Source organism: Lissotriton helveticus, chromosome 5_1 (assembly GCF_964261635.1).
Source record: "Lissotriton helveticus chromosome 5_1, aLisHel1.1, whole genome shotgun sequence".
Classification (NCBI taxonomy): Eukaryota; Metazoa; Chordata; class Amphibia; order Caudata; family Salamandridae; genus Lissotriton; species Lissotriton helveticus.
In genome coordinates this window covers 72,096,450-72,120,713 of record NC_136065.1, presented here as the reverse complement: position 1 = coordinate 72,120,713, position 24,264 = coordinate 72,096,450, and the positions used below count along the sequence as shown (strand labels likewise).

Here is a 24,264-nt window from a genome sequence, read left to right as displayed (position 1 = left end):
GCACCGGCGGCGCAAGTCCTTCATAAATAAGGCCCCTGGTGTTACTTGGCCACATGCGCAGTGATTACAAGTGCTCGCGCCCAACTCACCTACACCAGTGGCTTCAGGGGGGGCGGGAGGGTGTAAGTGGCCCGCAAGCAAAGGTGCAGCCCCTTACTCAAAGTTAAAAGGCAAGCACAGCACAGAGTGCACCCAAGCCACTGCACACACTGCACAACTGATAGCTGCGATCATTGGGGGCGTCTTCAGCATTTCGGGGGCCCTGCCCCATGGCAACATTTTTTTTAGGGTCCCCTTGCAAATTTACTAGGAGCTATTGTGTGTAAAACCATGCCATGTTTAAGATGAAACATTTATAAGCAAAAGGTTAACATTAAAATACTGTATACACTGAATTAATTCTGCTTTGCACCAACCTCGTGTTTATGTAAACCATATACTTTCTGCTCATCCTACACGGGAATATTTCAGTTTGAGGTAGTCCCAAATCAGATTGTTTTTATTGTTATTTACGTTGATGCAATGTTTTTATTTTTAAGGTACGCAAAGAAATAATTTTGCAACTACGTCTTCTACACCTGTTCCATAGAAATCGTTAGAAAACTACAATCACGCAAATTTAACCTTCTGTAAGTACTTTTGCTAACAATTTCAGTAAATACTACTACTTGTTTAATTAATTGCCGTTGCACCAGCATTGCAGGTTGTCTTGTTTTATGATGTGGGAAAGTACTTACCTAGTACGGCAAACAAACCAACGGTGTTTATTAAAAACATTAGTGGGATTAAGGGCCATATGTATCAAGCAAATTCGCATTCGCAAAGGCTGAAATTCACAGAATTTCGGCCTTTGCGAATGCGAATTTGCTACATGGTATGTATTAAGCAAAATCTGGTGCAAAATAAGGAATCGCAAAATTTGTAATTCCTTATTTTGCAATTGCATTTAAGGAATCGCAAATTTTGCGATAACTTAAATGCAATGTATGAAGCAAAAAAAAATTGCAAAATGTCCTTAAGGAATCGCAAATTACCACCTGCGAATTCCTTGAAAAATGCCAATTTTAGCATTTTTCAAAGTGCCATGTGACGCACATACATGCTCTTAGGGCATGTATGTGCGCCAAATGTGCACCCATGCATATTTCAGGGGTGCAACAGGGTGTCCTTTGGACACCCCTGCACCCTTGAAATTATTCTCAATTTGCGATTTGCAAATTGCGAATCGCAAATTGAGAATAATTTCCCATTCATTCCTATGGGCCTCCTGGCCCATAGAAATGAATGGGAAAGTATTCCTTAATTGCGATTCGCAATTTGCTAATCGCAATTAAGGAATTATTTAGAAATCGCAAAAAAAATGCGATTTTGTACATACATACCTATTTGCGATTCTCAAATAGCGATTTCTTAAAAATCGCTATTTGAGAATCGCAAATGGGCACGTTGATACGTATGGCCCTAATAATTTATAATGTTCTTTGCACCACTATACTTACTCAGGGGCTTCATTTTAAACGGTGTGTTAATGAACGCACTTTTGCTCAATGGTTTCAAAAATACATATTTAACACAATATGTTAGGTGCCAAAGGACGTACTATTTACTAGAATACATTTCTAAGGTTAAACTCTTACTTAGCAAAAAATATGACCGCGGATTTACACTACTTTTCACAAACAACTTTTTAATTGGAAACACAGGTACACCTGTACCACCCATCTAATAACACTTTACCACCCCTCTAACCTTTTACACTCCTAAGCATTTAATACCCCTCTTCTTCGTCGCTAACACTCTAGTGCAACTCTGCCTTTGTAATACCCCTCGAACACTATAAACATATACTGGCCCTCTTATAACCCTTAGATGCTATTACCCTCTTCGACCACGTCACCCTTCCACTGTCTTTTCACCCCTTTAGTAACACTCTAAGCTTCTTCTTCCCCTATAACCATTTGGCATTCAAAACATCAAAAATTCTACACCTGTACCTCTCCACCACCCCCTCTAATAACACTCTATACCACTATAATCCTCTACTAACACTCTACTACCCCTCTAATAATCTTATACACCTATAACACTCTTCACTTCTAAACATATACCCCTCTAACCCTCTACCCCTACTACCCCTATTCTTTCATTCTTCTAACACTTCTACATCTCTACCCCTCTTATAAACCTCAACACCTCTTCCACCCCACTACTACTCTTTTAACCGTTAACTAGCTATCTAAAATTCTAATCCGCAAACCCACTAAAAATCAAGTAGCACTCTATCCCAGTAACCTTCTAATACACCTCTACCCTTCTAACCCTCTCCTATACCTCTACTACCCTTATATCCTTTTACACCTCTTTTAACCCTCTACTACACCTCTAGACTTTTACACCTCTTATACCCCTTTAATACGCCTTACATGCTCTTCAGCACCTTTTCTAACACTCTACTAACGCTATACTACGCCTGAACTAACACTCTTCTAACACTCTACTAATGCTATACTACGCCTGAACTAACACTCTTCTAACACTCTACTAACGCTATACTACGCCTGAACTAACACTCTTCTAACACTCTACTAATGCTATACTACGCCTGAACTAACACTCTTCTAACACTCTACTAACGCTATACTACGCCTGAACTAACACTCTTCTAACACTCTACTAACGCTATACTACGCCTGAACTAACACTCTTCTAACACTCTACTAACGCTATACTACGCCTGAACTAACACTCTTCTAACACTCTACTAACGCTATACTACGCCTGAACTAACACTCTTCTAACACTCTACTACTCCTCTACACCTCAGATAAAACTCTATCCTATACCCCAAAACCACTCCAGTGCACCTCTTCTATCCATAAACTAACCGTATACCCCTCAACTACCCTTCTACCCCTTTAATCATATACTGCCCCTCAAACACTATAATAACACTCTACCCCTCAACCCATCTACTCCTTTCCTACACCTCCACTAGCCCTGAAATACACCTCATATACCCCTCTAATAACACCCAATCCTTCTCCACCTCTTCTAAACCTCTAATACACTTTCCTTCATCCCATTGCCCACCCCTCTACTAGCCCTTGACTAACTTTCTACACATTTATTATACTTATAATAACACTCTAAAACTATTGCTCTACACTTCTTCAACACCACTCCTAATACTACACCCCTCTGCTAACAGTCTACCCTCTACACCAATACCCCTCTAGTAGCCCTCTTCTACCCCTCTACTAGCCCTCTGCAAATCATCACGCCTTTCATCATTATATACATTTACTACCACTCTACTACCCCTCTACACCAATACCCCTCTAGTAGCCCTCTTCTAGCCCTCTACTAGCCCTCTACAAATCATCACGCCTTTCATCATTATATACATTTACTACCACTCTACTACCCCTCTAGTAGCCTTCTTCTAACCCTCTACTAGCCCTCTACAAATCATCACGCCTTTCATCATTATATACATTTACTACCACTCTACTACCCCTCTACACCAATACCCCTCTAGTAGCCCTCTTCTAGCCCTCTACAAATCATCACGCCTTTCATCATTATATACATTTACTACCACTCTACTACCCCTCTACACCAATACCCCTCTAGTAGCCCTCTTCTACCCCTCTACTAGCCCTCTACAAATCATCACACCGTCCATCATTATATACATTTACTACCACTCTACTACCCCTCTACACCAATACCCCTCTAGTAGCCCTCTTCTAGCCCTCTACTAGCCCTCTACAAATCATCACACCGTCCATCATTATATACATTTACTACCACTCTACTACCCCTCTACACCAATACCCCTCTAGTAGCCCTATTCTAACCCTCTACTAGCCCTCTACAAATCATCACGCCTTTCATCATTATATACATTTACTACCCCTCTACACCAATACCCCTCTAGTAGCCCTCTTCTACCCCTCTACTAGCCCTCTACAAATCATCACACCGTCCATCATTATATACATTTACTACCACTCTACTACCCCTCTACCCTTCTCTACCTATTCTAACACTCTACTACACCTTCTTACACCTATTCCAGCCATACATACATCTGCTACACCTGTAACTCTCTGCTACACCCTCTACTTCTACTATCTCACTATCCCTCTTCTACTCCTCTAATAAAACTCTACCCTACTACTTCCCCTCTACCCTTCTACTATCCCACTACCCCTTTTCTAACCCTCATCTAACCCTCCACCTTTATACCCCACTACCACCACTCTTCTATCCCTCTAGCCATCTTCTAGCCCACTACCCCTCTTCAACCCGCCTACTACCCTTATAAAACACGACGCCTCTACTAACCATATACCCCTCTACTACCCCTATATCCTTCTACTATACTTTTACTACTCTGCCACACATCTATCTTTATACCCGTCTGCTACAATTCAACTACCCTTCAAAACACATTCTCTATCACTCAACTAATCCTCTACTACACCTGTACTACCCCTATTCCACCCCGTTTCTAATTATCAACTCCTCTCTACCTTTGTACCACTCAACTACCCCTCTTAAAACCCCTCTACTACCCCTCAAACACTCATCTACAATTCTACACATTTACTACCTCTGTACCCCTCAGCTACACCTGTATCCTTCCACCCCTCTCCTAACCCTCAACTACAATTCAACACATTTTTAATCCCTCTACTAACATTCTACTACCCCTGTACTAGCCCTCTTCTAATTCTCTACCTCTCTGTTATCACTCTACCCCTCAACTAGCCCTATTCAACACCTCGAGTAACCCGTAATCCCTCATTTACCCATCTAACCCTCTACCAATATACTACCCCTCTACCTCAAAAATACACCTATACCATTCTACACTTTTACACCTACAATACCCCTCTATTAACCATATTTTACCCCTCTGTCCCGCTACTACCGCTCCACACTTATAATCCTCTACTATACCACTACACCTCTTTCAAACATTTGCTATCACTCTAGCCAACTATCCCACTACTCCTTACTACCCCTCTATCTATCTTCTACCCCACTAACCCTCTACTACCACTCTAGGCCTGTACTACCCCATACCCCTCTAAACCTCTCCTAACACTCTTCTAACCCACAAAGACTCTACTCCTCAAAAACATTTGAGGGAAATGTAATGTAAAATGCTGTTTGCGCCACAATACTTACTCAGGGACTTTAATTTACACAGTGTGTAAATAAAGACGTTTTTATTACATGCTTTTAAAAATGCATATTTAATACAATATATACTGTGCCAAAAATCGTACTCTTTAATATGGTACATTTCTAAGCTGAAGCGTTTACATAGGGAAAATCTTTAATGCTAATTCACAATATTTTTCTAAAACTTGGTAATATAAAACACAGACTTCAAAGTCGTGTATAACTCAACAGTTAAACAAAAAATAAAATGTACAAACATTATTATTAGAGCCAAATATATAAGATCAGATAGCACTGTCTACCCATCTAAACACATACCACTCTATCAGCCCTATAATAAACTCTGGTACCCCTCTAAACCTTTATGCTACTAAGCCTTTAATACCCATCTTCTTCTCTGCAAACACTCTACTACCACTCTACCTTTGTACTACCACCCTAACACTATAAACATATACTACCCCTCTTATAAACATTTATTGTTATAACCCTCTTAAAATCTTCAAACACTTTACCCCTCTACTAACTTTATAACCCTTTAGTAAATCTATACACCTCTAAGCTTATTCTTCCCCTATAACCAGCTGCCATTCAAAACATCGAACCGTATACACCTCTAACCCTATAACACCCCTCTAATAACACTATACTACCACTATAATCCTCTACTAACACTCTACTACCCCTCTAATAATCTTATACACCTATAAACGTCTACACTTCAAACCATATACACCTACCCCTAGTACCTCTCTACTACCCCTATTCTTTCACTCTTCTAAACCTCTAACACTATTATACATCTCAAACACTATTTTATCCCTTTACACCTCTTCTACACCACTACTACTCTTTTAAATGTCAAATCAATATCTAAAAATCAGATCCACTAACTCTCTACCACCGCACTACCCCTCTATCCCACTACCCCTCTAATACACCTCTATCCTTATAGACCTCTCCGATACCTCTACTACCCCTATATCCTTCTACACCTCCTCTACTCTCTACTACACCTCTATCCTTCTACACCTCTTATACCCCTCTAATAAGCCTTAACAACCCTTCAAAAACTTTCCTAACACTGTTCCCCTTGTACTACACATCTTCTAACCCTATTCTGCTCCTCTACACCTCAGCTAACTCTCGATCCCTATACCCAGTACCATTCCAGTGCACCTCTTCTATCCATCAACTACGCCTATACTCCTCATCTACCCTTTTACCACTCACACATATACTACCCCTCTACCCCTCTAATAACACTAACTCTCTACTCTTCTACACCTTTTGTACACCTCTACTATCCCTCAACTACACCTCTTCTACACATCTAAAAACACACTATCCTTCTACCCCTCTTCTAACGCTCTAATACACCTCTTTCCTTCATACCATCTCATTCCCCGCTACTACCCTTCTACACCTTTATCATCCCTCTACTAACCTTCTAATACCCCTGTATTCAACGCATTTCATGATAATATACCCTTCTGCTAACAGTCTAGCCCTCTACACTAGTACCCCTCTTGTGCCCCTCTTCTATCCCTCTAATAACCCTCTACACATCATCTACACTTCTATACTTCTATCCATCTACTAACCCTCTACCCATTTACTACCACTTTAATCCTAATACACTTATTCAACACCTTTCATAATAATATAACCTTCTGCTAAGTCTACCCCTCTACACTAGTACCCCTCTATTGCCCGTCTTCTATCCCTCTAATAACCCTCTCCACATCATCAACACTTCTATCCTTCTATCATCTACTACCCCTCTACTACCACTTTAAGCCTATACCCTTCTACACATGTTCTACACCTCTACTACACCTCTTCTACCCTTACATACATCTGCTAACCCTGTACCTCTCTGCTACCCCCTCTACTTCTACTATCCCAATAGCCCTCGTACTCCTCTACTAAACCCCTACAATACTAGCACCCCTCTTACCTTATACTGTCCCACTACCCCTCTAATAACACTCTAAACTTATACCTCACTACCCCTCTACTACTACTTTTCTATCCCTCTAGCCATCTTCGACCACACTACCCCTTTTCAGACTGTCTACTATCCTTATACATCCCTACCCCTCTACTACCCCATCACCCCTCTACTACACCTCTATGTTTTTACCCAAATTATAACACTCTGCTACACCTCTATCCTTATACCCCTCTCCTACACCTTAACTAACCTTTGACACATTTTCTATCCCTCAGATAACCCTCTACTAACCCTGTACTACCCTTATTCTACACCTCTTCTAATTATCCGCCCCTACTACCATTCTACCCCTCTACTCCAATACCACTCAACTACCCCTCTTAAATACCTCTACTACCCCTCAAACACTCATCTACATTTCTACCCATTTACTACCTCTCAACCCCTCTAATACACCTCAATCCTTCTACCCCGCTCCTAACCCTCACCTACCCTTCTACACATTTCTCTCCCGCAACTAGCCTTTTACTACCCCTATACTACCCCTCTTCTACCCCTCTTCTAATTCTCTAACTCTCTGCTACCACTTAAACACTCTATGCCTCAACTACCCCTCTTGAACCCCTCTATTACCCCTCAATACCTCATCTATCCTTCTAACCCTCTATCAATCTACTACCCCTCTACCTCTAATACCCTTTAGCCTTTTAGAATTCTATACATGTACTACACCTTTACTACCCCTCTTTCATCCCTCTCCCCCACTACTACCCCTCTAAACTTCTAGACCTCGACTATACCAATACCACTATTTAAAAACTTTACTATTACTATAGCCTACTATCCCACTACCCCTTTACTACCCCTCTATCTATATTTTACCCCACTAACTCTCTACTACCACTATAACCCTGTACTAACCCTATACCCCTCTAAACCTCTAATAACCCTTTTCTATCCCCAATCCCTCTACCCCTCTTCTACTCTTCTACCCCTTTACCCCTCTAACTCTCTAATATCCCTTTACCACAATAATACCCCTCTAACACTCTTTTATCCCTATAACCATTTACCCATACACCCATCTAACCTTCTACCCCTCTAACCCTCTTAACACCCCTCTAATACTCCGGTACTACCCTACCCCTCTCCTCATTATCAAATTGTGCTATATTTTATATTTACAGCTAAATAACATTTTTATGTCACTTTTCTTTACTTCCATACAGATTCATTCATTCCAGGAAAAATCAAAACAAAAGACATGGTAAGATTAATTTATTGTACATATTCAACAACAAGATTAGCACATCAACTAAAAGTACACAACTATCTCACAACTTAAATTACAAACAAATACACCAGATACTAACAAATACATTACAACATATACATAGACTATGAATACAATCATACAAGCTTGTTGTCGTTTGTGGACCCGGAAGAGGAGGATACATAACTATTTTTAGTGTTGTATAAATATCTAATGTTCTTTACTGATCGTGGATATTTCCAACTCCTTGTTAAATTTTATGCATGTTTGTCAATATGAGACGATTTATATTTGCTTTTTGGAAATAAATTATCCATCTTTGTGAGAACCCAAAATTGTTGGTAGTCTGTTAACACTTGATAAATATGTTGTGATATTTGTTCTATATACAATATGTATTGATTTAGACTAATTACAGTGGAGTGCTGGGATATTTTGGACAAAAAAGTTGTTTTATATGAGGAATGTCTATGACATACCTCATGTTAGTGCGCACCTAGGTAGTAGGGTGTGTATATATCCCGAGAGGCACCAATCCCAAATGATAGTATATGAAGTGTAAATATTTTTGAAAACCCCCGAAACTTACGTCCTTCTCTGATTGTAAATGTATATGAGGTGCGCTTCCGTTACATTACTACCAACGATACTGTACTAATACAAGCTTGTTATCATCAGGGATATAAAAGATTTAATAGCAATTCTCAAGGGAAACAATGCCTTCCAAATAGTACGTTTGCAATTATTCATAGTTTATATAAAGAAGTTAGTACGTGGGATTCAAATCATTTACATTGTATTATGGACCTAGGAGATGCTTTATATACAGAAATGCATTTCATTAATAAAGAGATACTTATGCATCCAGATGACTTACCTAAATATATATATATATATATATACAGCACAATTAACAAAAACTATTCTCTTTCCTTAAAGAAACCTTATTATGGTGACGTTCTACATTGTTTCGACCCACAATATCCAGATATTAAAACTGCTTTAAATTTAACAGTTAATCACCATTCAGGCATCTTACTTTGTATGAATGCATATGTGATAGCAATTTTTTCAAATGCACAAACATACTTTGTATTTGATTTGCATAGCTGAGATAACAAAGGGATGCCTCACCCAAATGGGACATGCAACACTATGCAAAGCAAAAGTTTTGAAGGACTAATGGAATATATTTTACAACTAGCAAACAGTCTAAAAGTAACAAATGAGAATTATGTTCTATTTGAATATTACATGTATACAAACAATGATAGAAAAGAGAACACCAGCAGAATGCTTTATTAATAACTATAATTCCATTATTTTAGAAGCTTGGACAGCAAACATAGACTTACAGTTTATAATAGATGCTTATGCTTGTGCGGTCTATATAATTTCATATATTAGTAAATCACAAAGATGAATAAGCAAAATAATTGCACAAGCCGCTAAAGAAGTGACATACAATACTAGTGTAAGAGAACAACTTAAACACATAGGAAACAAATTCTTAAACTGTATTTGCTTACCTTATTCTTCAGATTCCATTATGGAAAAGTTCAAAATCATTTGTATTTATTAATACTAGCACTCCTGAAAAAAGGACTTATTTAATGAAAGATGTAGATACTATCCATTCATTACCAGATACTTCAACTAACATTCAACGTGAAAATATTATAGTGAGATATTGCAAACGGCCACAAACTTTGGAACAATGTACATTAGCTGATTATGCCTCAAATTATAATTATAAACCCACAAAAAACAATAACAAGAAGAAAATTGACAGTGAGAATTTACTAGCTGATACAAATGTTTATAGTTCAGATGAGGAAGAACTTGAAATAAACACCATTAACATAGACGGAGAAAATAGACCCATAGACAAAAACAATACATTAACTAATTGCTCTAGTACAAAAATGATACGCTATTGCAGGTTTAACAAAAGTACAGACTCAGAAAATTATTATAGAGAATTGTTAATGCTTCACTATCCATGGAGGGAAGACAGCAAAATAATTTTTAAATTGCACCACTTACTATGAGAGATATATGCAAGTTAAGGACATTGTAGATGATCAACATAATAAACATAATAAAAATAAAATAATGATTACAGAGCTTATTGGGGGTAGTGACAATCAAATATTAATTACCCCTCCAACATCACCGCTAATAATACCATCTAATATAGCAGACAGTGAGGTACACCATAATGAAGAGCAGATTATATATGACTTGCCATTAGATTTAGGTGTTAGAATTATAATTGATGAAGAAAGCCTAACAAATTAAATTTTACCAGATGACAAATACTCTGATATTATGCATAATTTAACAGAGGAACAACTACGATTTGTTTACCATCATTTAGACTGGCTAAAAACCAAAGAAACACCATGCGATACATTTTGCGCTGGTTGTGCAGTAGTTGGGAAAAGCTTTCTCATTACTGCACTTAATCAAATATTACTACGGTATTACAATACCAAAGCAGGTGAAAATCCTGACAATATTTATATCTTTCTTACTGCTCCAACAGGAAAAGCAGCACATAATATTAATGGGAGAATGCTGCATAGCACTTTTAAAATACCTGTTTCACAAAGTTTAAATTATAAACCACTAACTCATGAACACAGGACTGCTCTGCAAAGCCAACTAATGCATGTAAAAGTACTAATAATTGATGACATTTCTATGGTGGGAAGGAATATGTTCACTTTTATACATAACGGCCTACAAGAAATAAAATCATCTAACCAGCCTTTTGGAGGCATTTCAATTTTAGCTATTTGGGACTTTTATCAATTAAAGCCTTTTTTTGACAGCTATATATTTGAAAATAGTAATCATTTATATGGGCCACTAATGACAAACTTATGGGTTGAACATTTTAAACTATTTGAACTGACAAAAATAATGCCTTATAGTTCCACCTCGGATAGCATAGCCTCAGGAAATGAGGAGGACGTAGGAAGGAGGGTAGGGCAAGTAATTGATCATGGAAGTCGGCAAGAAGGGAATGTTGGACATAGGCAAAATCTTGTATGTGTAGACATCGCCCAGACTGATAGAATAGATCCTCCGTTGAAGAAGCGGAGTTCTGTAAACCCAGCTCTTCCTTTATTTTTACTGGGGGGTGATTCTGCGGATAGATCTGAGGGGCCAGTATGTCTGACAACATTCATATCCTGGAATTTGGCAGGCGTGGGTCCCAAACTAGATTCACCACAGTGGCTGGAATTTATTGATACATTTGACATTTGCCTTTTTCAGGAGACCTGGTCAGTTGACCCTGTGTGTAGACTGTGCTATCTGAACTTTTATGTCCCTGCAGTTAAAAGGGCAAATGGGCCGCCCTATGGGCGGACTAGTGATATGGGTTAGGCAGAGCCTAAAATGCAATACCCAACTTCTCCCGATGTCAAATGGTGACATTCTTGCAATGAGACTTAGCTTTCCGTCCAGCGTAAAAATGGATATTTTTAATGTTTATGCCAGGGGCTCACCAGGTGGGAGAAAATCTGATGTTGTTTTAGCTTTGGAAGAGTTGATTGAGAGCCTACCAGCAAATGTACTCCCACTGATTGCAGGAGACTTTAATACCACTTTCGAGCCACTTGGTCTCGATGATCTGAACATAACAGAGGAGGAGGACTGTAGGCAGGCCCGGACTGGCCGTTACGGGCACCGGGCAATTCCCCGGTCGGCCGCAAGGGTGTGGGCCGTTTTTGGGCCCCTGGGGGCCGTTTTTGTGACAGGGCCGATTTTGCAGCAAAGCTGCAAAATCGGCCCTGTAACAAATTCGGCGGAAAAGCGGCCCTGGTAATGAGCTTGGTGGCATCCTCCCCCTCCCCCAGGGGGACATGGGGGGGCCGGCCGAGCACTTTGCCAGGGCCGGTTTTGGTTCCCAGTCCGGCCCTGACTGTAGGTGGGGAGTCCCGCAACTGGAGCTGAATCCTATAAGTAAATGGACAGAGGTCGAGATACAGTTGAAGGGTCTCTGTATGGGGAATCAGCTGAGGGCTGCTAATGGCCGAACATTGTTGGACAGGATGGGTAATAAAACTTATGACAATGGCATTAGGGCAAGTAATATAGACTATTTACTTGTCCATCTTAAGCTGTGGTACACTCTCGTGGATATGGAGGTAATACCCCGCATCAAGAGCAATCATAACCCCCTGACTGCACTGTTTAGACTGGGCCTAGATGAAGTGGATAAAATGACCAGGGGACTTATACCCCTAGAAACTGTTATAACAAATGAGGAGCGCCACCTTAAGTGGTGCCAAGTTGCTGAGCATGCAAATGCCTTGACTGACATTCCGATAGATCTAGATGGGCTGCTGGCAACTATGGAGACAGGTATAACGTGTGGGTCATTGTATAATCCTTTTATGAAAGCCCATGCTAATTTCTTCACTAAACTTAAAACATATTTCTGTAAACCCAGCTTAGGTAATAGAGATCGAAGACGTAAAGCTGAGAGTTGGTATAATGGTTCTTGTAGACAAGCTAGGGTGGAGCTGGGTCTAGCATTAAAAACTAAGGATCCCAGCAAAGTAAAGGTGGCCCGAGGTAACTATAGGCATACACAGTTTGTTGCAAAAAAAGCTTGGGAAGAGAGCACGTGGCAGGACCTCAAGGTGGCGTGTGCGTCAAAAAACCCAAAATCTTTGTGGGATATTTTTAAATGGGACAGAGGTGGGCGCCATGATAGCCCGCAGAATAATGTTGCCCAAAGCTCATGGATTGACTACTTTAAGCCACAGTACGCCAAAGGTGAAACCGGCAAAAGCGAGGGTATCCTTGTGCTAAAATTCTACAAGGAGGCTGCCTTCACTATAAGCGAAGCCGATAGGGCACTAGATTTAGTAACTGAGGGACGCACCCCAGGTATGGATTGCGTCCCTGCTGATCTATTTCTAAATGACAAAAAAAGATGGCGAGTGTATATTACATATCTAGCAAATGCCATTGCTCAAGGGATGGCTGTCCCCCAATCTTGGAAAGGTGCCCAAATAGTTCCTGTCTATAAAAAGGGGGGCAAGTCGCTAGCAGGCAATTATAGGCCTATCAGCCTGATCGACTCCATCCAAAAAATTATGGGCCGTCTGGTATTGGGGAAAATACAGACCTGGATGGAAGAAGAAAACATCTTGAGCCACCTCCAGGCTGGCTTTCGACCCAAGACTAGTACGATAGATCAGGTCTTTCGGTTTATTATCCTCTATTGGCGCTCTGTGGTATTGGAGAAAGGTACATTATATGCCGTATTTGTTGATTTAAGGGCGCTTTCTATCTGGTGCCGCGTAATAAGCTGTGGCGAGTCCTGGATGAGCTGGGGATGGCTCCTGAGCTGTTGAGTTTGATCATTCGCCTGCATGAGGATACGTTCGCTCAGGTTCGGTGGGCATGGCAGGGCGAGGTTACGGAAACCTTCCCCATTGAGCGGGGGGTGCGGCAAGGTTGCGTCATGGCGCCTACCTTGTTCTCGCTCTTCGTGAACGGGGTGTCAGACTTTCTCTCCCTGGTCCCGACCGACGCCCCTGTGATGGTTGGTAAGCGAGTTCCTATCCTAATGTTCGCGGATGACACTTTAATAATCTCAAAAACGCCAAGTGGGCTCCAACGTGGCCTGCGGCTCTTTGAGGATTTTTGATTGGACCGTGGCCTAGAAATAAACACAGCAAAAACAAAGTGTATGGTTCTTACTGAACATAAACCGTCCAGGTCTGTTAAACCATTCAGAGGGAGCATATATATGAATAATTCCCCATTAGAGCGGGTCGATGGGTTTACATATCTGGGGGTAACCCTCCGGAGAGATATGCGCTGGACCAGCCAATTAGATCTAGCTGTACTTAAACATCACCAGCAGGCAGAACTTCTTCTGAAAAAGTTCAAAGCCTCAGTATCGAAAACTATTAGCCCACTTTTGGAGATTGATGGGATGAAGGTGATAAGTTTGGCCCTTTATGGGGCAGAACTTTGGGGGTTTGAAAATTTAAGAAACCTGACACCAGCGGAAAACGAGTTCTTGAGAAAAGCGACTAGTGTCCCTCAAAGTACTGCCCTGACGCCATTGCTGTGGGACCTGGGCAAAAAAGCTGTTCAAGATCTAGCTTCCCTTCGGCCGTTATTGTATTGGCGTAGGATATGGACCACCGAGGAACTTCAGCATTACGCTTGGGGCCTAAGGGAAATAATTGCTAAAGACGCCTTCCATAAAATACATTGGCTGAAGGCTATTAGGTCCTTGCTAGTAAGCCTGGGAATGGGTGAATTGTGGGATTATCCCACAAATGCGATATTTCCTTCTAAAAAAATCATGAAGGCTAAGTACTGGGAGATGGTTAATTCTAAAGTATGTGTAAAGGGTCTTTCATCACATCTAACAGGTCGCTTTCTCGAATTTAAGGCACAACCGAAGCTGGAATTATATTGGGATGCCATAGAGAAGCAGTATGACCTCAAACTCTATTTCCAACTTAGAGTAGGCTCCCTTCCAACAAAGTCATTCACAGCGAAACGGGCAGGAGAAAATGACGATGATAAATGCCCAAGGTGCAGGGACCAACAAGAATCTATCAGTCATCTTTTGTTCTTTTGTCCCTTATATGCTGCGCCTAGATCAATGTGGGTGAAACCTATCTGCTGTTATAGTGATCACAAAGCATTATGGGTAACAATTTGATAGATACATTTTTTTTTCTCATTTCAGATGCTTTGCATTCAAGACATTATCCACAAGACAGCTGAAGACAACAAAAATTATCAAAAACCTATCAAAGTAAATGTGATTAAATGTTCAACAAAAACATATTATACAACTAACAAAGTACTATATCATATGGCATTGGCAGATACTACAGGTACAATCAAAGCTACTTGTTACAACGAAGATTTGTACTATCAAACAAAAGAAAAATATGGGTTACTCATTTGGAACTTTATCTTTCGAAATAATACAATTATTATTAATAAGCACACCAAAATTGCAAGGTGTCCGGCAATGGAATTGTCAGAATTCATAGTGAAAGAGGCCGAAAAAATATTGCAGCCACCAGCACCTCCAGCATCACCAATCAAAACAATAAAAGAAGCAAGCTTGAAAACTCTAATGACAGTTTGCGGAACAGTTGCAGCAGTAAGTCTAAACACTATTTATATACTAAATAAACACAACACCTCTTCGCTAACAATAGTCTCTTAATTCTTACCTCTAACCTCTTACCTATATCACATTTAGCACAAAAACCAACACAAACACTCTTACATATTCAAAACTAAAAATATAACTATCTCAATAATACGATTTGTATATTAACTAAACACAACACCTCTTCTCAAACAATACTCTCTACTCTTACCTCTAACCTCTTACCTATAACACATTTAGCACATAAACCTACACAAACAATCTTACATATTCAAAACTAAACCTATCACTATCTCAATAAATTCTTAACTCTGTATAACCAACTTACTATCACTGCCTCACACTCTATTTAACTAAAACATTCAAACAATATATCTATAAGAACATACACCATCTCAATAACAAAACACTATCTATTACTAACATTTTTTAACTGAGTACATCTATCAATATATATACTAATATCTCTCATTTCTTCAAACTTACTATCACAATCTCTCTAAGTACCTAACTATCTCAATCATGCACTATACCATAATGTATATCAAAAACGAACACAATATCTACCTTTCAATTTCCCTTCATAAAATATCTCTAGCACTCAATAAATAAATAACACTATATCACAAGCGCTCTAAAATTCACTCTCTTACTAACTCATTTGCACACTATCACTCTATTAATCTCTAACAAAACAACTGCCTCACTCACTGTACAAACATACTTACAATATAACTAGCACACCATAAAAAAGCTATAAACTTAATTACATATCAAGCGATCTCAAACTATCACAAAATACATAAATTAATACATAAATAACTTAAATAAAATCAGTATCTCAATAACTCACTCTTACTTCCTCACTCAATTACCCTATCAATAACTCACTCAATCATACTAAATATAGTAGTCTACTCAATATCAACAACTAACTCACTATGAAACTATCTGTACACTTCTAAAACTATGCTATCTGTATCACACACTTTCTAAAACTATCACAATAACTCTGCAACACTCTCTTGCTTAACTCACAATCACTGTAACACTCTAAATCTATATCATTAAGTGACTCTACATCACTCTCAAATAACATACTCTATCTCACTAACTATCTCATTATCAAAATATCTATCACTAATAATATTAACATATCAATAACTAACTCTAAATCAAATTCACTATCTCACTATATCACTCCTAATAACCAAATAACAAAAAATATAACAATATTTTTATTTTTCTAGGAAGAAGAAATTAAACAACTGTTTATTTGCGGCCACGAAACAAATTTGAAAACTATTACGCTAAAAGATGCAACAGACTTCGTAAAAATTACATTATGGAGGGAAGCAACCAACTTCAACATACAAATTGGACAAGATGTACAAATAAGCCATGTCACAGTGCATGAATTCAACAACGAGATAATTTTAAATACAACAAAGCACAGCCAAATTCAAGTAAGTACACATTTTTACTATATAATAGTCTCTAAACAAACCCATTTACGTGCTACACTTATCTTATCCAATATATTCAGGGTGAATGCTATATCTCATGGGTACTCACAAACTTTCTATCAGGGGAACAATTTAACGAATGTTTTGTGGCCAAGGCACACCGGTGGGGGCGGGGTCAGTGGGTGAGGGGGCCGGGGCTAAAGCAGCAAAAAAAATTCTGCCCATCAGGTTCAACACAAGACCCTGCAATGGACGCCTCACTCCACTCAACAACAAGACACAGCATACACACATCTCTCTCTCTATCTCTCTCTCTCACTCTCTTTCTCTCACTCTCTCTGTCTCACTCCCTCTGTGTCTATCTCTCTAGCCCTCTATCTCCCTCCCTCTTCCTCCCTCTCTCCCTGTCTCGTTCTCTCTCACTCACTCTGACTGTCTCTTTCCCTCTCTCTCTGTCTCCCTCTCTCTTGCTCTGTCTCGCTCACTCTCTCTCTCTCTTTCTCCCTCTCTCCTTCACTCTCTCTCACTCTGTCTCCCTCACTCTGTCTGTCTGCCTCCCTCCCTATGTCTCACTCTCTCTGTCTCCCTCTCTGTCTCCCTCTCTCTGTCTCCTAGCTCTGTCTGCCTCCGTTTCCCTCTGTATATCAACCTCACTCTGTCTGCCTCTCTCTGTATTCCCTCTATCTGTCATGCTCTGTCTCCCTATGTCTCTGTCCCTGTCTCCCGCCCTCTGTCTCTGACCCTCTGTCTCCCTCACTCTGTCTACGTCCCTCTGTCTCTGTCCCTCTCTCTTCCTCCTTCTCTCTCCCTCCCTCTGCCTCCATCCCTCTATCACACTCCTCCCTCTGTCTGTCTCCCTCTGTCTCCCTCCCTCTGTCAACCTCTGTCTGTCACACTCTGTCTACCTCTGTCTCCCCCTCTCTATCTCCCTCTCACTCTATCTCCCTCCCTCTGACTCACTCCCTCTGTCTCCCTATATCTCCCTCTATCTCTCCCCCTCTGTCCCCCTCTTCTCCCTCTCCCTATCTCCCTCTCTCTGTCTCCATCTCCCTCTATCTCCCTTCCTCTTTCTCCCTCCCTCTGTCTCCCTCCATCTATCTCCCTCTAACTCCGTCCCCCTGTCTCCCTATATCTCACTCTCTCTGTACCCCTCACTCTATCTCCCTCTCCCGCCGTCTCCCCCTAACTCCCTCCCTCTGTCTCCCTCTCTTTGTCACACTCTCTCTGTCCTCCTCTCTCTGTCTCCCTTGCCCTGTCTCCCTCTCCCTGTGTCTCCCTCTCCCTGTGTCTCACTCTCCCTGTGTCTTACTCTCCCTGTGTCTCCAGCTGCACCCGAGCACTTCACAGTTCTTTAAAAAAACGTTTGCATGTTAAAAAGGCTTTGTTCACCTCTTCTTATACCCCAGCAGCTCCATTAGATCACTGAAATGGTCCAGAAATGACAGAGTCTCTCCAAGCCCAAGCTGCTGTGGGAGTGTTTGCAGACACTCTTTACATTTTTTTTTTTTAAAGTGAGATATTTGCATGTACGCGGGCAGCCAAGAAAGGATTCACAACCCACTGCTGGACCATGCGCCGTACTATAAGTACCCGTGCTATATGTACTAAACTACTGTACATTCTCTAGAAACATTAATATAATGCTTACTAGGATAGGTAAGTATACTAAACAAAATTAAAAGATAAAGCATAGTATTGCAGAGGCCAAAACTCAATACAAAAGTCTAAACCAGCCGCATATTAAATTAAAAATTAAACAACATGTCAATAATGCATAGCAATACGCATGAACATTTATTTAAAAATAACAAAAACAATAGTATTTGAATCAGTAAGTAACTCTTTACGTAAATGTACACATGTACAACAATAAAACATTAAAAACAACTAGCGTAAAACAGTCTTTCATTTGATTTGATTTTAATACCAAGAATAAGAACTCCATTAAAAAAAATAGCATAAAAAAAATTCTACAACCTTATACACCTCGATATTCCTATTCTAAAACTATACCTCTCTTCTAACCTTCTTCTAAACTACTTCTAACACACTAAACTTCAACTAACCCCTACTTCTATGCTACCCTATATCACTCAACTAACCATCGTCTAGCCCTCCAATACCCCTCTACCCTTCAACTACTCTGCTAACCCTCTACCCTTCTTACCCCCAGATGCATCAAGAATCCATTTTGCGATTCCTTATTACCGAAAAATAAGGAATCGCTTATAAGGAATAGCAAAATGCTATGCAAGAAGAAATCACTTTAAAAATAACGATTTCTTAAAATTCCTTAATTGCGACTCGCAAATTGTGAGTCGCTATTAAGGAATACCTCCCCATTCCTTCCTATGTGCCTAGAGGCCCATAGGAATGAATGGGAAGACATTCTCAATTTGCGAATCGCAATTAGCGAATCGCAAAATGAGAATGCGATTTCAAGGGTGCAGGGGTGTCCAAAGGACACCCTGTGCACCACTGAAATTGATCTGTGCATACATGAAACTTTGAAAAATGCACTTTAGTGCATTTTTCAAAGTTTTTGCAAATTACCATGAAGTTGAACTTTATGGTAATTTGCGAGCCCTATTAGTGAAATCGCTATTTTTTAAACTTTCATGCATTGCATTTAAGGAATCTCAATTTGAGATTCTTAAATGCAAGTAATCGCAATTTAGCGAATTCTTAATTTGCGATTTTTGCATTTGGCATGATGCATCCCAAATGCAAAAATACCGGTCGCAAAAGGGCAGATTCTGAGAATCAGCCCCTTTGCGAGCGGTTTTTAGCTTCATGCATCTGGGCCTATAACTCTAAACTTCTACACCTCTTCTAAACCTCTAGTACATATCTACTACACCTTTAATAAACATCTAGCCATCTACTATCCCTCTTAACCTCTAATACCCCTCTAGACCTAGGGCTAGATGTAGGTAAATGGTAGAAATTGAAATACTGAATCGTTAATATTCGGTATTTACCGATTCGGTAAATACCGAATCGGTATTTCCTATTGATTCCTATGGGCTGTGAAGCCCATAGGAATCAATGGGAAATACCGATTCGGTAATTACCGAATCGGTAAATACCGAATCCTGCAAGGGTGCAGGGGGTGTCACTTTGACACCCTCTTGCACCCCAAATACAGGCATGTGTGCCATGTGGCACACAGACATGCCCTAAGGGCATGTCTGTCTGTCACATGGCATAGGTGTGCATGCACACATGTGCATGCACACCTGGATTCGGTATTTTACCACCCAATTGAATTGGGTGGTAAAATACCGAATCTGAAAGGCCTTTGGGACTCAGAAGAGTCCCACCTACATTTGGATTTACCGAATCGGTAAAATTACCAATTCGGTATTTTACAGATTCGGTAAATTTACCGAATCGGTAAATTTACAGATTCTGTAAAATAAAGGCCCCTACATGCCAATTTCTAAATACCGGTCGGTAACGGCCGTAATCGGCCGTTACCGACCGGTATTTCGGCTCCTACATCTGGCCCATACTCCCTTATTCCAAGCCTATAGGAACATTATTAAAATTATTGACAATTTAGGATTTTTGAAAAAAAACATTAGTAATATATAGCATGTCATATTAACTGTGTCAAAAAATATATCTATGTTTAAATTCACTGTTATTGAATTTCAACAAGAACATTATAATTATATATAAAATGTATCTTTCCTTTGATTTTATATTACTATTAAAAAAATGTATAAAAAATACAAAAGTATTAACTTATGTAACACTCAACTCTATAGGATTATGTTACTGGAAAAAAAATGTTTTACTAACCTAATGCTTGCTTCTGTTTTATACTCACAGGCAATAAAACCTCCAACAGAAACATTACATGAACAAATATATGGAATAAAAAATACAGAAAAGGAAAAAAGTACCATAACTACACAAGTACTGGGTACAGACACTTTTGAATCCATGGATCAGCACTGATGTGGAGAAATTATCGGATGGACTTACTCTATACTTACCACTAAAATGCGAAGTCGTATTTTGCAATGGAGTGATTACAAAAATCATTAAAGATATTGCAACAGATTAAAATATGGCCAAAAAAATGTGACTAAGAGAATGGTTTGCAAAAATAAGGAATATTGTTTTCATAACAATACTGTTTTCACAAAGAAAGTACAAATGTAATCAAAATTTTTCAACTTTATTAATAATGTAATTGTTTACTTTACTTACTTTAGTACACCGCTAGTACTTTATATACATTATGCAAAATTACTATTTCATATTACGTGAGAGTTATATGTTTTACCCTATAGCCTCATAAAGAAACTAGTAGGGTATGTTTAAAATAAATACATATTTTTAAACAAAATTTTTTGCAAAAGTCTCATTTTATTGGGTAACTCATAAGATTATATACTAGTAAAATATTAATGCTTTACATTACTACCACTCTTCAACACCTACACTAACCTTCTTTTACACGTATACTAACCCACTTCTACACATCATCTACAAATGTACTACTTTAATACCCCTCTATCCCTTTACCACTCTACTACCCCTACTCAAACACTCTACTATCGCTCTACACCTCTTATACCCCTCATCTACACTTCTAACTCTATATCCATCTAATAGCCCTCTCCCTCTTTACTAACCCTATAGCCCTCTACTATCCATCTTGTACACCTCAACTAACGCTATCCCCTTCTATCATTATACACTCTTCCACCACTATACTAACCATCTACCCTTCTACCACAAACATATAATAACAGATAGAACTGTCTAACCTACTACCCATGAAAACAAATAACCCTCTATCATCCCGCTCATAACACTCTGGTACCACTCTAACCTTTTACACTACTAAGCATGTAATACCCCTCTTCTTCCCCGTTAACACTCTAATACAACTCTACCTTTTTAATAATACTATAAACATATAATCTTTCTTAATATTAGTTTGACTTACTTTATTTAATTTATAGCAACACTAGGGAGAAATATAAATTAAGGACATTTAACTATATGCTAGTAAGTGTGAGTTATATGTTTTAACCTCTAGCCTCATAAACAAACTAGTAGGGTATGTTTAAAAGTAATACACATTTTTGTACAATTTTTAGTATACTATTTATAATTGTAATGCTTTACATTGCTTTGCAAATTCATTAGAAAAAATTCAACTTAGCTACTACTACAGCACCTTTCAATACAGATTGTATCAACCCTACATTCAAATCCCCCTCTAATACCACTCTTCAACACATACAATAACACTCTTCTACACCTATACAACCCCACTTCTACACAGCTTCTACTAATTTACTCCTTTACTACTCCTCAAACCCTCTACCACTCTACTACCCCTCCTCAAAAAATCTACTATCGCTCTAGACCTCTTATACACATCATCTACCCTTTTAACCCTATACCCATCGAATACCCTTCTACCTCTTTACTAGTCCTCTAATACCACACTACCCCTCTACTAACACTAGAGCCATCTACTATCCCTCTTATACCCCTCTAATAATGCTATAACCCTCAACTCCTATACCCTCTTCTACACCTAAACTACTCTTCTACCCTTCTACAATAAAAATATATTTACAAATAGCACTCTCTACCCTTCTACACATATAAAAATATAAACCTCTAGCATACCTCTAATAACACACTAGCAGCCCTCTAACCTTTTACACTACTACGCCTTTAATATCCCCCTTCTTCCCCGCTAACACTCTACTACAACTCTACCTTTCTACTATCCCACTAACACTATAAATATAAACTCTTTAATAATATATAGTTTGTTAACTTTATGTACTTTACTACATTCATAGGGACAAATCTAGATTATAGCACTTTAATGTATGCTATTAAGTGTGAGTTACATCATTTAACCTACTTCCTAATAAACATACTAGTAGAGTACATTTTTTTTATAGTACAATAAACAGTATACAGGTCTCCTTTAAATTGGAAACTCATAAGATTACATAGTAATAAAATTATAATGCATTACATTGCTTTAAATTAAACAGAAAGCAGATCTCCATAGCTACCACTACGGCACATTTCAATAAAGGTTGTATCAAAACAATCACCTACATTAAACAACAACTCTACTACCACTCTTCAAAACATACATTAACCCTCTTATGCACATATACTACACCACATTTACACATCTTCTACACATCTAGGGCCAGATGTAGGGAGGCTTTTACCGGTCGGTAATGGCCGAATTTGGCCGTTACCGACCGGTAAATGGAATTTGAGATGTAGGGGGCATATTTTTACAGATTCGGTAAATTTACCGATCGGTAAATTTACCGATTCTGTAAAATACCGAATCGGTATTTTTACTGATTCGGTAAATTTGAGATGTAGGTGGGACTCTTCTGAGTCCCACAAGCCTTACCGAATCGGTATTTTACCATCAAATTCAATTTGATGGTAAAATACCGATTCCGGTGTGCATGCACATGTGTGCATGCACACCTGTGCCATGACAGGCAGACCTGCCCTTAGGGCATGTATGCCTGCCACATGGCACCCGAACCTGTTTTGGGGGTGCTAGAGGGTGTCAAAGTGACACCCCCTGCACCCTTGTGAAATTCGGTATTTACCGATTCAAAGCCCATAGGAATGAATGGGCATTACCGGTCGGTATTTACCGAATAGGTAAATACCGAATATTACCGATTCGGTAAATGCACATCTGGATTTACATCTCAGTACTTCTATTTTACCGATTCATAAATACCGAATCGGTAAAATTCGGTATTTATGAGTCGGTAAAATAGATTTACCTACATCTGGCCCTTACTCCTTTACTATCCATTTACCACTCTAACACTATACTAACACTCCTCAAAAATTATACTAGCACTCTATACATCTTATCCCCTCATCTACCCTTATAACCCAATACACATCTAATCCTAATAGACCTCTAATACCCCTCTACCCCTCTACCATCTCCCTAGCCCTCTACTATTCCTCTTCTACCCCTCTACTAACGCTATAACCCTCTACCCTTCTACCCTCTGCCACAGCTATATATTTACATAACGCATACACTCCACATAATACAACGCAATACAGAATAAAAACATATTACGAAACACTTACATTCCAAAAAGCGAGACCGATTGGCTATGGCTATGCCAGACCTGTCAGTCAGGCTGTTTCCAAG

The 24,264-nt window shown here is 39.3% G+C and overlaps 1 protein-coding gene across 1 annotated transcript; it reads left to right on the top strand.

Moving 5' to 3' along the window:
• Positions 1 to 578: 578 nt before the first annotated feature.
• Positions 579 to 21,412, top strand: LOC144752964 (uncharacterized). Its single transcript, XM_078640770.1, has 5 exons — positions 579 to 629; positions 8,383 to 8,420; positions 15,163 to 15,588; positions 16,851 to 17,066; positions 20,904 to 21,412. Exons 2-5 carry the CDS (start codon positions 8,418 to 8,420, stop codon positions 21,030 to 21,032), a joined length of 774 nt encoding a protein of 257 aa, XP_078496896.1. The 5' UTR covers positions 579 to 629; positions 8,383 to 8,417; the 3' UTR covers positions 21,033 to 21,412.
• Positions 21,413 to 24,264: the final 2,852 nt, after the last annotated feature.

Bases quoted from the DNA above. Each gene is read 5' to 3' on its own strand.
- LOC144752964 (XM_078640770.1), top strand. The intron at 15,589-16,850 runs GTAAGTCTAAAC...TTATTTTTCTAG, and splicing joins TTTGCGGAACAGTTGCAGCA to GAAGAAGAAATTAAACAACT. The intron at 17,067-20,903 runs GTAAGTACACAT...TTATACTCACAG, and splicing joins CAAAGCACAGCCAAATTCAA to GCAATAAAACCTCCAACAGA.